Source organism: Saccopteryx leptura, chromosome 4, assembly GCF_036850995.1.
Source record: "Saccopteryx leptura isolate mSacLep1 chromosome 4, mSacLep1_pri_phased_curated, whole genome shotgun sequence".
NCBI classification, from domain to species: domain Eukaryota; kingdom Metazoa; phylum Chordata; class Mammalia; order Chiroptera; family Emballonuridae; genus Saccopteryx; species Saccopteryx leptura.
In genome coordinates, this window is record NC_089506.1 from 11,830,611 (window position 1) to 11,847,818 (window position 17,208).

At 46.7% G+C, this 17,208-nt stretch overlaps 1 protein-coding gene across 8 annotated transcripts in view; it reads left to right on the forward strand.

The window, feature by feature from the left end:
* The window catches only part of TENM3 (teneurin transmembrane protein 3), a 615,102-nt gene extending 602,241 nt beyond the window's left edge, over positions 1 to 12,861 (forward strand). For all 8 annotated transcript variants that reach the window (XM_066380117.1, XM_066380120.1, XM_066380118.1 and 5 more), the window contains 4 exons: positions 2,630 to 2,926; positions 5,013 to 6,624; positions 8,726 to 8,856; positions 11,286 to 12,861. In XM_066380117.1, coding sequence (XP_066236214.1) covers positions 2,630 to 2,926; positions 5,013 to 6,624; positions 8,726 to 8,856; positions 11,286 to 12,041 — 2,796 coding nt within the window. In that variant the 3' untranslated portion in view covers positions 12,042 to 12,861. The remainder of the gene's footprint in view (positions 1 to 2,629; positions 2,927 to 5,012; positions 6,625 to 8,725; positions 8,857 to 11,285) is intronic.
* The last annotated feature ends 4,347 nt before the right edge of the window (positions 12,862 to 17,208 follow it).

The following is a 17,208-nucleotide window of genomic DNA, read 5'->3' on the forward strand; positions in this document are numbered from 1 at the left end:
TTTGCCTTCTTTTCGATCATAAATCTGAGAAACACAAGAGCTGTAGGAAACCATTTAACCAGCTAAACGGTGCAAAACCTCTTCTGAAGACATCCCAAATGCTGCACAAATATAAAGTGAGGAGCCGCATTCTGCCAACTGAGTCTTCAGTTAATTTGAAATCAAATCAAGTCTTCCTACAGACTCTCAAATAGGTAGTGGTCGCCTTAGCGAGTGGCTAGTTCCCAGGGTACACAAAGCGTTCTGCAAACCTGAGCTCATGAAAGTTTCAGAGAATTCACAGAGGGCAGGGAGCAACCAGGATGCAGACGCTTCCCAGAGGCCTTCAGCTGGTTAGTCTGGATCACATCGCAATCCCTGCAAGACAGACCTGAAGGCTCTGGTGTAGGCTCTTTGTTTACAGAAGGAAAAAGAGGAAAAAACAGATTCATAGGGTTAACACCCAAAGTCAGGCCCTATCGGACATCAGGCTCCGGGGTTCCTTTTCCCAGCATGCACACGCACACAGACGCACCGCACACACATACACCCCGCACATGAGCACAGACTCCCCCGCGCACAATACACCACGCATGTGCGCAGACACATCCGCACATGTACACCCCTCACGTGTGTGCACACACCCACACGTGTACACCCCACACATGCGCAGATGCGCAGACATACCACACACACACACACACATGTACACCCCTCACATGCGTGCACACACCCACACGTGTACACCCCACACATGCGCAGATGCGCAGACACACACACACACACACATACACACGTACACCCCGCACGTGCGTGCAGACACCACACGTGTACACCCCACACATGCGCAGACACACCACACACACACACACACATGTACACCCCTCACGTGCGTGCACACACTCACACGTGTACACCCCACACATGCGCAGATGCGCAGACACACACACACACACACACACGTACACCCCGCACGTGCGCGCACAGTCACACCTGCACACACATACACCCCCCACGTGCGTGCAGACACCACACGCATACACCCCACGCCAATATGCACCAGTTTCTGCTACAGCGGTTCTGTGCTTCCTTCCACTGCAGGTGGGTCTAATAGAAGGGAAAAAATGAAGCTCTCCTAACATCCATCCAGGGCGCTTCCCTCTTGTTTTCTGTGACTCTTCTCTGGGTGCTTTTTCTCCCCCCCCCCCCATCACTTTGTCTGTAAGACATGAATTCCTCATTAGCTTTTATCTTTACCTTCACACACACTTCACAGCACTCCCCTTGGACAGCTAATTGAAAAGGTTTTTAAGGAATATTTTTTCATGGGGCTTGTGTAATGCCAATGATAGAATGCACAGATTAGTTTTATCCCACATTTAATGTACATATACATATATGATATAAGTACCTACACATATATTTACAAATATGCAGGGTCCAAAAGTGGGCTTACAGTTTGTATGGGAAATAATATAATAATTGATAAATAGTAATACAAGAATAAACCCATGTGTTTTGCATACTCACAACTGCAGATCTACTTTTGCCCACCGTGTATGTGTGTGTGTGTGTGTCTGTGTGTGTGCAGGTAGGTATAGATGGGTGTGTGTCTGTATATAACTAGTCAGCTGACACTGTCCATTTTGAAGGTTCTAGCCAGGACACGGTCATATGAAATTAAGATGCTCCCATTTCATTTTTTACAATCCAAATAGTTAACATACCAGCCACCGCTGCCACTCGGGTGCTCTAGCAGACCGGAGAGTGGTGGCGTGGCCCTCATTCTGAGGGGGTCCCCAGTCTGTGGACACTGCAGGCTACTGTACAGTTTAACCAGGGCCCCCTCCCCAGTGCAGTGACGCCGGCTGGTTTGCAGCTGGTTTGTGTGTGCCTTGGGTCACAGACAGTAACAGCCAGAATGTGGTCGAAGATTCTGGATGTGGCACCGAGCCACGCAAAACCCTGTCGCAGCCACGTGGTGCCAGATTGATAAACAAATCACAAGAATCAGACCGTGTAGACGTGTGGGTAGAGGGTCTGAAGTCCCGCCGGTTAACCAGATGTTCTCCAAGGAAAAGGCACTAGAAAAAGTTGTGACATTTCCACATTTGGCCAAAAGTAATGATCGTGTTTGTAACCTCCTGCTATTTCAACTCATTAATAATTTACGGTAATGTGGGTTCCAACTCATACTTAACTGCTCTACAAAGGGCTACAGTCACACTTACCACTGTTTTATTTAATATAGCCGTGATTAATCTACCGAGCAATTATTTTCCAGTGCTCGTGGCGGGAGGGGCTTTGAGCAGTTGACAGGGATGTCACGTTTCCCACCTTCGCATCTTAACAAACTTTAAAGCAAATATGTTTTGGTATTTTTCTTATCAGTTGCTCAAGTTTACAGAATTTAATTGAAAAGGTTTTGAACAAACGCCAGGCCGTCCTTCTGCTTAATGAAACCTTTTAAAAGAGCAGTTAATCTACTGCCTTGCACTTGTGCCCAAGAAGTTGCTAAATTAATTTACTGACAAAGAGAATCAATCACCATAAAATGGTGTTTAAACAATGGTGGGGCCGCGGAAGGGTAATAAGGGACTGGTAGTGGATTAGCATGATTTATTTTATCCTCCTGTTTGTGTTCTAACAGGTTAATGGCAGGAATCTCCTTTCAGTTGACTTTGATCGAACAACAAAGACAGAAAAGATCTATGATGACCACCGTAAATTTCTACTGAGGATTGCCTACGACACGTCGGGACACCCGACCCTCTGGCTGCCCAGCAGCAAGCTGATGGCCGTCAACGTCACCTATGCGTCCACAGGTCAAATCGCCAGCATCCAGCGAGGAACCACCAGCGAGAAAGTCGATTATGATGGACAGGGGAGGATTGTATCACGGGTCTTTGCTGATGGGAAAACATGGAGTTACACGTACTTGGAAAAGGTATGTCTGCACGCTCACGGTGAAAACAGGGAGTCAGTGACTAGCATGTTTTTCAGCAATCTTCAAGAACACGGCAGCAGAGGGGGGGGGGGGGGACTGACATGTGACAGAGTTCCATTTATTTTCCAAGCATCAGTATGTAAGTCACATCCGCACAGCGGTGATGAGTTTCTGCATTAGCAAAGCATTTTCTCCTTAGTTAAGTCCTGCTATCTGAGACCCTGTTCAGTGATTTACGCTGTAAACAAACAAGCAATAACACTGCCCACCTGCCAAGCCGATAGGTCATAGCAACGTTCACAAATTAGACCTTGGGCGTGGAAGTCATGTGTGAATAATCTCAATGCCAGCTCTTTCGTTTAGGAAGGAGCTTGACGTCGGCACAGGGACTGTGGTCAGGTCCTTATGGTAGCCAGCAGAATTCGACAGAACCATAAAAAGCACGTGGATCCTATTTATTATGTGTTCCTAACGAAAGAGCCTACTTTATTTTTAGGAAGTCACATTTCGGGTACGCTGTGGCTTCTCCTCCTTCTCCCGCATGGAAAAGGCAAGCAGGCTAGCTTAGGCTTTTCCCGTTCTTAGAGACTGCGAGCAATACCAAAACAGACTTCAGGTTGCACGTGTGTAAAGTGCTCAGCCATGGGATGCGTGGTGTGCGGTATTGACTGGGGCCAGGAGGAAGTGAAGGTAAAAGGAAGGAGAGAGAAAGGACTATCTCCCTGTGATTCATTTCTTAAGACTTATGACCCACCAAAGAGCACATTCCGTGGATGCTTCCTTCGCGACCCACCAGCAGCTGTGATTTTAAATGATTGTAAAACTACAGGCTGACTCCTGTGAATGCAGCCATAGTCCTGTTCCCCTTGGGAGAATGCACACTATAGGGACCACCCTCCAGACACTGACGCAGCCTACATACACAAGCGCCCCTAGATATGCCCACAGAGAGGCTTCCGCAGAAGCCTCGGTTGTGCAAACCGCTTCAGAAGGTGGTGGACAGTCCTGGGGAAAAGCATGAGCCTTGGACAAGGGCTTACTTCTCTGTCACAAGCAGTGCAGAAGTCCCAGGAGGGCTCCTGTCCGAAGCAGCCTCTGGCCCTGCAGTCTTTCCGTCCGGGCTGACAGCGTCCAGAGAGGCTTGCTGGAGGCACGGGCTGCCCGTGCTCGGTGTGACCACCAAGCTTCCCTCACCCAGCCCATTCGTGTTGACCCAATAAATTCATGCCTTCTCTCTTCCTGCAGTGACTTGCAAAATAAGCCAAGCTTATTTTTATTGACATATTTATTCACCTCATAATTAATTAGCACCAAAGCCAAGTATAACCCAGAAACTCTTTTTACAGCACCTGAGGTACAAAACAGATTTAGTACTCACAAAAGGGGGAATTTTCAAAATGTACATTTTATCATCAGTACAGACGCTACACAAGAATTTGCAAACAAAAAGCAATGTATCGAGATATATATATTTCTATTAAGGGTATTTATAGTGCTCACTCACATGATTAATTTAGCAATGTCTGCTGACTTTGATGCTTTATGTACACATTATCCATTTTGGGCTAATTTTAATGTCTCTTCTTCATAAAATAATATTTTGAATGCTTTGCGCCTCCCCCAAATCCACCACAAATTAATACATGATTTGAGTGGCTCTTCAATCAAATGGGGGGGGGAGCCACCTTAGTAAATAATTGCCAGTTATGGAGAGCACTGCATTTCCCACGTGCTGCTCTCTCCTTGCAATGGCGCCTTCGAAGCGGCTTTACCTGCGCCAGCATCGCGACTTCTCCAGCGCCACTGACCACCTGCCGCTTGGCTATGAGCATCTGGAAAGGAAGGGGTCAGTCCTGACACACAGCACGTTGTGAATCTTGGGTCACTCATTGCAGAACCCCTCACAGTTAAGCATCCAGGCAAATCAGGCAGGGAATCGTTAACCCCATGTCAGGTCAGGAATAACTCCGCTAAAAGGAAAACCGTTGTCTCGAGCGGAACATTTCCGCATCCTCATGGTCACTAACTCGGCTTTGGCTCTCCCTCCGCCACCAGCGTGGGGTAACAGTGTGCTCTCTCGTTGCAGTCCATGGTTCTTCTGCTGCACAGCCAGAGGCAGTACATCTTCGAGTACGACCTGTGGGACCGGCTGTCGGCCATCACCATGCCCAGCGTGGCGCGGCACACCATGCAGACGATCCGGTCCATCGGCTACTACCGCAACATCTACAACCCCCCAGAGAGCAATGCCTCCGTCATCACGGACTACAACGAGGAGGGGCTGCTTCTGCAAACAGCCTTCTTGGGCACGAGCCGCAGGGTCTTGTTCAAGTACAGAAGGCAGACCAGGCTCTCAGAAATCCTGTACGACAGCACAAGGGTCAGCTTCACCTACGACGAGACAGCCGGCGTCCTCAAGACGGTCAACCTGCAGAGCGACGGGTTCATCTGCACCATCAGGTACAGGCAGATCGGCCCCCTGATCGACAGGCAGATCTTCCGCTTTAGTGAGGACGGGATGGTCAACGCGAGGTTTGACTACAGCTACGACAACAGCTTTCGAGTGACCAGCATGCAGGGGGTCATCAACGAAACGCCACTGCCCATTGACCTCTATCAGTTTGATGACATTTCTGGCAAAGTCGAGCAGTTTGGGAAATTCGGAGTGATATATTATGACATCAACCAGATCATTTCCACCGCGGTGATGACGTATACGAAGCACTTTGACGCGCACGGCCGCATCAAGGAAATTCAGTACGAGATCTTCAGGTCGCTCATGTACTGGATTACAATTCAGTATGACAACATGGGCCGCGTCACCAAGAGGGAGATCAAAATCGGGCCCTTTGCCAACACTACCAAGTATGCCTATGAGTACGATGTGGACGGGCAGCTCCAGACGGTTTACCTAAACGAGAAGATCATGTGGCGTTACAACTACGACCTGAACGGAAACCTCCACCTACTGAACCCCAGCAACAGTGCGCGGCTGACACCGCTCCGCTACGACCTGCGGGACAGGATCACTCGGCTGGGTGACGTGCAGTACCGGATGGACGAAGATGGCTTCCTGCGTCAGAGGGGCACGGAGATCTTTGAGTACAGCTCCAAGGGGCTCCTAGCTCGGGTCTACAGTAAAGGCAGCGGCTGGACAGTGATCTACCGTTACGATGGCCTGGGAAGGCGAGTGTCCACCAAAACCAGCCTTGGACAGCACCTGCAGTTTTTTTATGCTGACCTAACTTACCCCACGAGGATTACCCATGTCTACAACCATTCCAGTTCAGAAATTACTTCCCTCTATTACGATCTCCAGGGACATCTTTTTGCCATGGAGATCAGCAGCGGGGATGAGTTCTATATCGCATCGGACAACACGGGGACACCCCTGGCTGTTTTCAGTAGCAATGGCCTTATGCTAAAACAGATTCAGTACACCGCATATGGTGAAATCTATTTTGACTCCAATATTGACTTTCAGCTAGTAATTGGATTTCATGGAGGCTTATACGACCCACTCACAAAATTAATTCACTTTGGAGAAAGAGATTATGACATTTTGGCAGGACGGTGGACAACACCTGACATAGAAATCTGGAGGAGAATAGGGAAGGACCCAGCTCCCTTTAACCTGTATATGTTCAGGAATAACAACCCTGCAAGCAAAATCCATGATGTGAAAGACTACATCACAGGTAAGCACAATTTTCTGTCCCTTCCAAGTACTGATTCCTTTCTTCCTTAGCTATAGTGGAGCTGCCTTAGTGTTACACTTTCCTCATGCAAAATTGAGTGCCTCACCTCTTAAATGTTATTTCTCTATGGAACCATAGAGAAACCAGAAAGGGAAACTGAGACATAGCTTCTACCTGCCTGTTCTGCCCACCTATGCCCAAAGCCACAGTTTTCTAAAACAATACGGAACCCAGTCTCTGAAGGAAGGTGGCGCAGACGGTGCAGAGAAACATGCCGACACTGGAGCCCCCAAACTGGAGGCGGAACGAGACACCCGTTTTCTCAGTTCTGTGCGGCTCTCAAAAATGCTGCCCCATGTTCACGGCACGTCTGCCTCTTGCTTTTCCGGACTTCCTGAAGCTTTTCCTAGTTCTCCTCCATGTGAGCCCACTGACAGTCCCGTTCCTCAACAGCCTGGGTCAGCAACACCCTCCAGGCATCCTCCTTCCGGGTTTCTGAGAGCACATCTGCATTCAGTCCCACCATTGTGGCAGTGCTGTTCAATACTTAACACCCCATGCTTGCCGCTCTTCCACAGACACTGTCCATAGCAGGGAACCTAGCCTCCAGTATTCCACCAGTCATGAGAAAGAATGTTCTCCAAACACAAGATAGATTAGATAGATGATAGATAGATAGATTAGATAGATAGATTAGATAGATTAGATAGATAGATAAAGAATTCCACCAATCATGAGAAAGAATTTTCTCCAAACACAAGATAGATAGATAGATAGATAGATAGATAGATAGATGATAGATAGATAGAATTCCACCAATCATGAGAATTTTCTCCAAACACAGATAGATGATAGACATAGATAGATAGATAGATAGATAGATAGATAGATAGATAGATAGATAGATAGATGATAGATAGATAGATATCACTTTCTATTCTACATGATGAACTTGGGGTTCATCGCTCCCCACCACCACTACCACCATTTAAAAGAGGGAGAATACCACCAATTTTAGAGCCACATGCTGCCCAGACAAAGGACCTGCCGGCCCGGCAGAGAGGTGAGAGTGTGTGCCCCAGAGAAGGAAGCGGAGACAGGCGGCTCTCCATCATCCTGACAAGCAGTTAACCACTGGTTATTTAAGAGGTGTTGACAGGGCTGGCTGAAAGGCGGCAAGCCCCCAGCTCCTGAATTCATCCTCTCCTAGCAACGTGGACTGCAGGGAATGCCGCAGCAGCATTTTCTGAAAAACATCAAAAGAGAGATGGAACAGCACAAAGTATATTAGGTGAAATGCAATTTCAAATTTTCCAGCAATGTGCTTAATATATAAAATAATCTACACCCAGCTGCACTCATAAAGCTGCAAGCCTGCTGAGTAGTTCTGTAACATTATAACCTCCAGAATAGAATAAAAGCCTTCTTCTGAGCTTAATGGTTTTTGGAGTCACGTGGCAATATTTTAAAATATCATTTTAAAGGTTTCCAGGTTCTCTTCCTAAGAAGTTTGTTTCCACCTGTGCACAGGGAGCCTTTGAAGTCATAACTGACGGTTATCAGAAATTTGGTGCGCTTTGCCAGTTTTGCCAGCTTTCAGCATTCATCGTGATTAAGCATCTACCGTTGCTTTTAATACTCTCAACTTAGGGTTTTTATTCATAGAAAATGGGGTGTGGAACTCTGTTCTTGGGCAGTCGCCTTTGAAAGACAGCAATACACAACCTGTAGGTAAGACTAACTACAACACAGATTTCTTTGCTTTCTACAGCTGTGGTTCTTTCCTGCCGTTGTGCATTGCTGTTGCCTTTCTTTGTCACCGCTCCTGACCCAGGATGCAACCTGGCATGCACGGCACTGTATTCAGACGGCCTGAGTATCTGTTACTCGGCCTCTGCTGTAGCCCTTGCTGTAGTTCTGCTATTTAGTTAATTGCCTGCATGTCTAAAAATGGAGAGGAGATTTTTGAATTGTAGGATACAGGCCAGTGTGCTCTTTTTCTGGTTGTGAATTTGGGGGGTTTTCTTTAAAGTAGGAATTTAAATTTATGAAGGCACAGGATAAACTCTGACACCTCTCATTTGGAACATTCTTTTCCTAGATGTTAACAGCTGGCTCGTGACATTTGGCTTCCATCTGCACAATGCTATTCCTGGATTCCCTGTTCCCAAATTTGATTTAACAGAGCCTTCGTATGAACTCGTGAGGAGTCAGCAGTGGGATGATATACCGGTAAGAAACAAAGAGCAAAACTACAAAATGGCGATAGATGGCTAACTTCTGTCCTGTGTACCCAGATTTAACCAAACGGCCCTTGTGAGGATTGTCCCAGGGACAGTTTTTAATTTTTTACTCTTTTTTTGGGGAAAAAAACCAACACTTTCTGCATTCAGCTAACAGGGGCCAATGAAACAGGCTTAACTCTTTCTAGTGATGCTAATAAAAATATAGAAAGGCATTATCAAAAGGTAATAAAATGAGGAAGGTTATTTTTTTAGTGCAAAGTTTCTAGAGAGATCCTCCTGAAAGCCTTTTTATGACCCTGGGACCCTAAGGCAAAGATACTATAAGCAGGAGGGCAGGGCGGCTGTATTACAAATCAGCAGCCCACAATGCCGCGAAGCTCGCCTTTTTAAAAATATTAACAGCGTTTCATAGGAAAGGATCAAAAATAAAAATGTTAGGCTCCCCGTACAACTAGGTGTTTATGGAATTTTCCTGAAAATAACAGATCAGGAGGCCTGTAACTGTTTTGAGAAAAAAGAAAAGAAAAAATGAATGGAAAATTGCAAAGTCAAAGCTGCCATTTCAGAAAAATGGTACTTTTATTTATGTCTTTATTTTTGTGACAGAGATAGAGAGGGACAGATAGGGACAGACAGACAAGAAGGGAGAGAGATGAAAAGCATCAATTCTTCGTTGCTGCACCTTAGTTGTTTATTGATTGCTTTCTCGTATGTGCCTTGACCAGGGGGCTCCAGCAGAGCGAGTGACCCCTTGTTCAAGCCAGTGACCTTAGGCTTCAAGCCAGCGACCATGGGGTTATGTCTGTGATCCCACACTCAAGCCAGATGAGCCCACGCTCAAGCCAGCAACCTCAGGGTTTCGAATCTGGGTTCCCTGCATCCCAGTCCGATGCTCTATCCACTGTGCCACCACTTGGTTAGGCATAAAAATGGTACTTTTAATTCCCACCATTCAAAGATCAGAAAGGAATACACAAACACCAGAATTTCTGGCTCAAAGCAAGAATAAAGATCAAGAAATTGGGTTACCCCACCATAATAAGAGTGCAGAGTTTCTTGGGAAAATTTCATTCCCCTCCCCTCACCTTAAGCCATTTCCTACCATTTCAATGAATACAAAGAGACAAGGCTTCCATGGCAAACACACACACATATACACAGTGCATATGTGTGTACACACATTGTCAGTACCTCTATTTTCTGGTACATGTTTCATAACATAAAAGCAGTTCCTTTTTCAGATGTCATCTTTACATTTAAAAAGCCAAACCAATCCGTTTCCAGGGGTCTGGGAACCATTTTAAAATTTCTAATTGCAAGTATATCTACACCGATAACGTACCAGGAAGATACCCTGAAGTTTCCTGATGCATATGAAAAAACACGTCCTAATTGTGTATGATTTTCCAACACGTCTAAAAACATTTAAGCCCTACTGTACAAATGGAATTGCCAACATTTTCCTGGGAAATTTTTTAAATACAGCTCTGGTTCTCAGTCAAGAAACACTGCACCATAAGGGCAGCTCAGGGAATCAGGGAGCAAAGACACTGAGGCCGCCCCCAGTTGCGGAGAAACAAATGCTTCTTTCCCTGCTGCAAATGAAACAGATGTTTCCATTTGGGAAACACTGGCCAGACAAACATCTGGTAGTATAAGAAATGGCTGTGTGAAGATCTCCCCAATTTAAATCATTTGCCAGGGTATATGGTGCACTGTCCTAAGACTCCAAAAAAAACTAAATATTTTCCCAAAGTAATAACTCCTCATCTCCAGCTGTCCACTTTGCAGTCGTTCATGTATATTTCAGTTCTGCGAGCGATTTTACTGGCGATATTCAGTTGCAGTTGCGTTCACAAGGAGAGGGTAGGGAATCTACCTGAACTAAAGCACTAGCACTTAAAAGCACATGATGAGGGTCACCGTGATCTGGCCCTGAGCGCTCCCCCACCGCCTTTCAAATCCTGTTGCTTTCTTCTCGGCCTCCCACAGTGAAAAGTTGCTGGGATGAAGGACCCGATAAGCTGGGTTCCCCCAAATATGACAGACGCAGGACAAGGGCAGCTCTAAACTGAAAGACAATAGCTAAAAACATGAATGTTTTGCCCGCGTTAGAAACTAAAAAGTTCTGAACGAACACATGATGGAGTTACCTCTTTTTAGGTTCAGAACACATTTGGATCAGCTTGAGGGGTGGGCATTCTGAGTGCATTCCTTCACCCAGGGTTTTTTTTTTTAAGCCTTTTCATCTCTAAACCCCTGGAGGTTTTAATAAAATGCCTTGGAACTCTCCACCAAACCCCTACCCCCCCCCTTTGGTCAGGAGTGGGAGCATCGCCAGGAAGCCGGGGCTCCCGGCAGCCCCGAACTACAGCTGTTCCCCTAAGCCGCCCTGTGTTCTGTTTCCCTTTGCAGCCCATTTTCGGAGTCCAGCAACAAGTGGCCAGGCAGGCCAAGGCCTTCCTGTCCCTGGGCAAGATGGCGGAGGTGCACGGGAGCCGGCGCAAGGGCGGTGGCGCGCCGTCGTGGCTGTGGTTCGCCACGGTCAAGTCGCTGATCGGCAAGGGCGTCATGCTGGCCGTCAGCCAGGGCCGCGTGCAGACCAACGTGCTCAACATCGCCAACGAGGACTGCATCAAGGTGGCGGCCGTGCTCAACAACGCCTTCTACCTGGAGAACCTGCACTTCACCATCGAGGGCAAGGACACGCACTACTTCATCAAGACCAGCACGCCCGAGAGCGACCTGGGCACGCTGCGCCTGACCAGCGGCCGCAAGGCCCTGGAGAACGGCATCAACGTGACGGTGTCGCAGTCCACCACCGTGGTCAACGGCAGGACGCGCAGGTTCGCCGACGTGGAGATGCAGTTCGGCGCGCTGGCGCTGCACGTGCGCTACGGCATGACGCTGGACGAGGAGAAGGCGCGCATCCTGGAGCAGGCGCGCCAGCGCGCCCTGGCCCGCGCCTGGGCGCGCGAGCAGCAGCGCGTGCGCGACGGCGAGGAGGGCGCGCGCCTCTGGACAGAGGGCGAGAAGCGGCAGCTGCTGAGCGCCGGCAAGGTGCAGGGCTACGACGGCTACTACGTGCTGTCGGTGGAGCAGTACCCCGAGCTGGCCGACAGCGCCAACAATATCCAGTTCCTGCGGCAGAGCGAGATTGGCAAGAGGTAACCCCGCCCCCGCGGGGACCGGGACGGCAGGCGGGCGGGCGCTCGCAGAGCCCCCCTTTTGCTCAGATGTGTCTGTAGCACAATCCGACTGGGACTCTCCGACACAGAAGAGCCTTCCGCGAGAATGATCCCGCTATTAAAAAAAAAAAAAAAACAACCATCTACAGAACAAAAAGAAAACCCCTTTTCTGAATGACCTTAAAGGTGATCGGCTTTAAAGAATATGTTTACATATGCATATCGCTGCACTCAGTTGGACTGAAGGTATTACTAAAAGGAACAGATAATAAAGGAAAAGAAAAAAAAGGCCTAAACATTTTGCCCCGGGGCCACCTGTTGTTCCTTTAGAGGCACTGTCTTTAACGAGGGTAAAAATGCCTACCGTGTTTCCAAATATTACTGAATTGTCGACCTTTGCTTACAAAGTAGTCTGTGCATAGGATGTGATTTAGATCTCTTGTTCATTTTTAAATGTGGGGCGAAATGACAGTTTCTAGACAACCCAGCTACTTTCCCTGTGCTGCTTTGTAAAAGGACATTGGCACAAGTGACTTCGGCTCCACGGGGATTTCATTATGCATTTTACAATGCTGTCGTGGCTTGCCTTGGGGGTAAAAAAAAAAAAAAACCAAACTGGCAAATACAATCCTTGTCACTGAGAAGCAAAGGAAACCCTGACCTTTTTTGTAAATTACGTGAGACAAGTTGTTTATGGATTTTTATATGAATTACAATTTACTGTACATCAAATATTAGTCTCAGAGGAGTTAATTTATGTAAAGTGTTTAAAAAGTTTATACTTAAAAATAAAATGATAAAAACATGTGAACTGTGTGCTTTTTTAAAAAAGGATTGCACCTTTTGTTAATCTGTTATAGCTGTACAGTATAAATTATTATATTGTAGAGATATAACGACTTATGCCTATAATGTCCAGAAGTGTTCATATTTTTGTATTAGGTTGAAAAATGTGCAGCTTTCTATCACTAGATGGATAGGACAGTGCAATCCTGAGTGGGTGGCTAACCAGAGAACTGCTCCTTTTCTCTTCCTTCTCCTCCTCCACGGGCCAGTGTCCTCACCAATAGCAACTAAGAGGCACAGTAGAAAACTAAGGCTGGTGAAATGTAACGGAAGCTATGGGGAAAAAAAAAAGAAAAAAAACAAAAACGAGACAGGAGGTATTCCAGCTGCCCTCTCTCGACCCTAACAGTCAATGAGGAGTTGATATAATTCAACCACAGGGTTTTTACGGTTCCTTGAAGCTGCTCCATTTGGGGATGGAGGCGAGACACCACATCAGATGCTCGGGGTAACTGAGAAGGAAAGAGTCTGATGTAGATGTAACCATGAACATGTGTCTGAAGGTCTAGGAAAGACAGCAGAGACCCAGCAGCGGTGAGAAAGCCAGATGGAGTAGGGCAGGGTCACTCTGCTAGTCTTGGGTTTGGACCCTGGGGTCACCAAAAGGAACAAAAAAAAAAAAAAAGGGAGACAGAAGCTCCTGTAACCCCACACGCCCCAACCACCTCGGGAGCTGGTTTGAATGGCAGCCTCTGCTCTAGGGGGGGAGCGGGGGCATGGGGGGGGGCACATCCAGCTGGACGTGACTGACAGCCCAGCCGTGCCTCCCGCACGCATGCGCGCGGGTCCCCAGCCCAGTCGCTGTGTCTGCACTTCCGTGCCGGCTCGGCTGCTCTCGCAAGTCTCTTTCATGAGCACTAAATTCAGCCACAAAAGTATTTTTAGAAAATATTTCTCAGTTCATTGAGCTATAGTACACACTGTTTTCCTCTTATGTATAATGGTGATAAAATATAGCAAGTGAACATGTCGTAAATATAAAGGTTCAAGTGATGTATTGAAAATAATTTTCTAACTGCTTTGTATGTATCACATACTCTAAATTGCACAGTAGGCGTGTTTATTAAACAGATTGGCTGGGAAAGTTTCAAAATAGCTACTGAATTTACAGTCTCAGTGCTATTACTGTCTTTGTGTATTTGGTAGAGCATACCGAAGTAATTAATCTTCTAATGAATGCTGATATTTTATTAGAATGAAAGCACAGATTAGCATTAATATTTTTTATCCTGGAAATCCTTTGGCAAGTATTATGAAGCCCACATTTAGAAAACTATGAGATTTCAAACCACATAAACATGGCTCTGTTTTACGTTCCATTTTGTTACCCTAGGCGTTTGCAGTTGTGTTGGGTGGCATTTCTGCAGGACTGTTCTTTAGCATGCTGTAAGTACTTTTGGTTGAAATAGGCTCTAAGTTCTCAGAAATGTTCCTGCTGTGCTGACCATGAAAAGCTTGTATCACATGACAGAAGTCAAATCATAATCCTACCCTCTTCTCGACGTGGACCGGTCCTGTACACTGGCCCCGATAACCGACCGATTTCCAGTTCTCTCCTGGTGCTTACTTTAGATGAAGTCAAATCAACCCAATTAGTGTCTTGTCAGTAGGTGTAATGAGCCTATTTCTTTCTAAAAAGACTTGTGATCTGGACATGCTTTTACAAGAAATAGTGACCTTGGGGAATATGTAAACAAAAGACCTTGTTTTCTAAGAGTTGGGGGTATGGGGGGACTGTATAATGAAAAGAATTAGCTTACAAAAAAAATTGATATTCAAAGTATTTTAGGCAAAGCCGGTCAAGATGCTTTCATGATATTTTGAGATGTAAATTTTGTCTGATTTGTATTGTTCTTTTCATTTGCCTTCTTAACTTTATATGTGACCTGAATTTTCCATAACTTGATGACTATAGATTGCATCTAGGCATTCCAATAAAAGCCAACCCAATGTGTGTGTGCTTATATATTTTTTTTAAAAAAAATAATAAATCTTGGGCTAGCCAGTATTTCTTTTGTGTGTCTGAGTGGAGGGTGCAGAGACATACAGTTGTTGGGGCAATGAATCATCTGCAACCCAGTAGCTAATATCTTTCGGTTTTTTGTGTGTCTGTGTCCACCGGACAGACTGCCATCTCAGCGGCGCGTGCACCACAGGGCACTCTCCTGTGGCCTACTTCACCCCCCATCCCGCAAAGCCCAACATTATCACAGTAAAGAATTAAAAAAAAAAAAAAAACACTACTCAAGAGTAGGCCTCGTGCCTGTGATCCAGGCAATAAATGCTTAATTAAAACACTTGATTAGAATAATCCGTTCAGGCCTGATAGGCTCCCAGCCTCCCGGAGATGTCTAAATCGACATGGAGGCCAGCGATGAGGGGTGCTTGGTTCAGCAACCCAGGCTGCCAGGCTGATGCTTTGATGTTAGTCTGGAAAGGCAGGCTTCATCACACTTGCTTTGTAGTGACAACCTCAACTTGATAACATGTTGATCCAGCAGGAATCAGGACACTCCACTTGGCAAACTGGTCTGAGTTGGGGGGGGGGGGTGGTTTCTCTTCGAATTAGAATTGAACATGCTCAAACCAGGGAAATTTAGAAAAATGCCTACTTTTATTTTCTACACTGCTTTCCTTTAAAAAGTAATGTCTGAACAAACACAAGGAAAAACACTGTATGTGGAAATGGAATTTTCTAGACTACCCTGCTTTCCTGTGAAAGCTGTGTTCAGCCAATGACAGTAGGCACACGTGACCCAAGAGGGCTGTGGCAAGTGCCAGACCTGAACGCGAGTCCACCACCTGACTATCAACTCCGCAGACCGACCCCAGGCCCAAGCACTTCCAAAGATGAGGACAGAATTCTGCCTCCGATGCCCTGGTGCACCAGGCCCTCTGCTCTCTCTGTTTGCCATCTTTCCTGTCTCCTTTTATCCTGGCCTGCTCCCAGATGAAGCTCTCTCTCTCAGATCAGCTGACGTGCTTTTGAAATGGACGACTCCACCAGAGAAAGCCCGGAAGGCCCTGGTCCACATCGTGTCTGTCTGTGGGCAGCGCTCACAGCAGCTCACAGAGGAGAAGGAGGTCCCCTGTGGCCAAGAACGGCCACCAGCCTCGGGTACTAGTTGATCTTCTGCAGAGCAGAGTGAGCCCACCCCTGGGAAGCCCTGAAGGGTACCATAGCTCCTTCCCCTTCTGCACATACCAGGTCTTCCCTGCTTTCCTTCAGAGGGGGTTAGCTGATTCCAGCACCCGCTCCGTGAAATACATCAAATTCTAGCAGTTGAGGCCAGAAAGGACTTAGAGAAGTTTGAGTGAGTTGTCCAAGTTCGCAGAAACCGCGACAGCCAAGGTGAGCAGAGGTTTCCTATCAGCAGGTGTGTCACACAGCCTAGGAAGGCCCCGAGGATGCTCCTGACCACCCTCATTTCCTCGGAACACTTGGTCTTTCCAAAGCTGCCATCATTGAGAGACACAACGTGCATTTTCCATAGCGCATAGCTGTCCCGGACCTATTCACAGGGCGTGTGTCTTGAGTCCCCCTCTGCCGGCTGGTGCCCCTAGCTCCTCAGCCCCACTCATCTTGGGTGAGACAGTCTGCTCTGCAATGATTTGCCTATATGTGCCGGGTTCTTTGGCTATAACAACCGCCTTATCCCAAATTTCTCCATATACATGTCTCACCTGGCTTTGGTCATTCTACCAAACCAATGACAAAATAAAAATTACTTACAGGGGGTCCTCGGGTTACAACACAGTTCCGTTCCTACGACAGTGACATAACCCCGAATTTTGGTGTAAGTCAAACACACCTTAGCCTAAGTCATTTACCTATCCTAACACAGTTGTAAAATCATAATATATAATAGAACATAAAAACACAACGAGGCCACAAGAAAAGGAAAATGACGTAAATGTACTGCACACTGTGCTGTAGTAACAGAAAAATGTGACAAAAGATGAGTGTAAAAAAAAGTACGATGCTAACAGCATAAGCTGAAACACTCATGTCTCAATTTTTTAAAGTTTTTTTATGGGAGTGAGCATCGTAAACTTGAAATGTCGTATGTCAAGACAGTCGTGACCCGAGGATTCCCTATATAAGTAATTATTACCCATTTTCACCACAGAGCTAAGCCAGAGTACCACAGAGGTCATGATAGGCCGTTTGGGCTTTCTGCCTTCTAATCAACGCCGCATAACAAATATCCTCTCCCGGCCCGGAGCGCTCATTTCTTCTCCAGCACCTCTGCAAGCACGGGTCTCCTGACGTCAGTTCATTACCAGCAACTTTTAGGTAAATT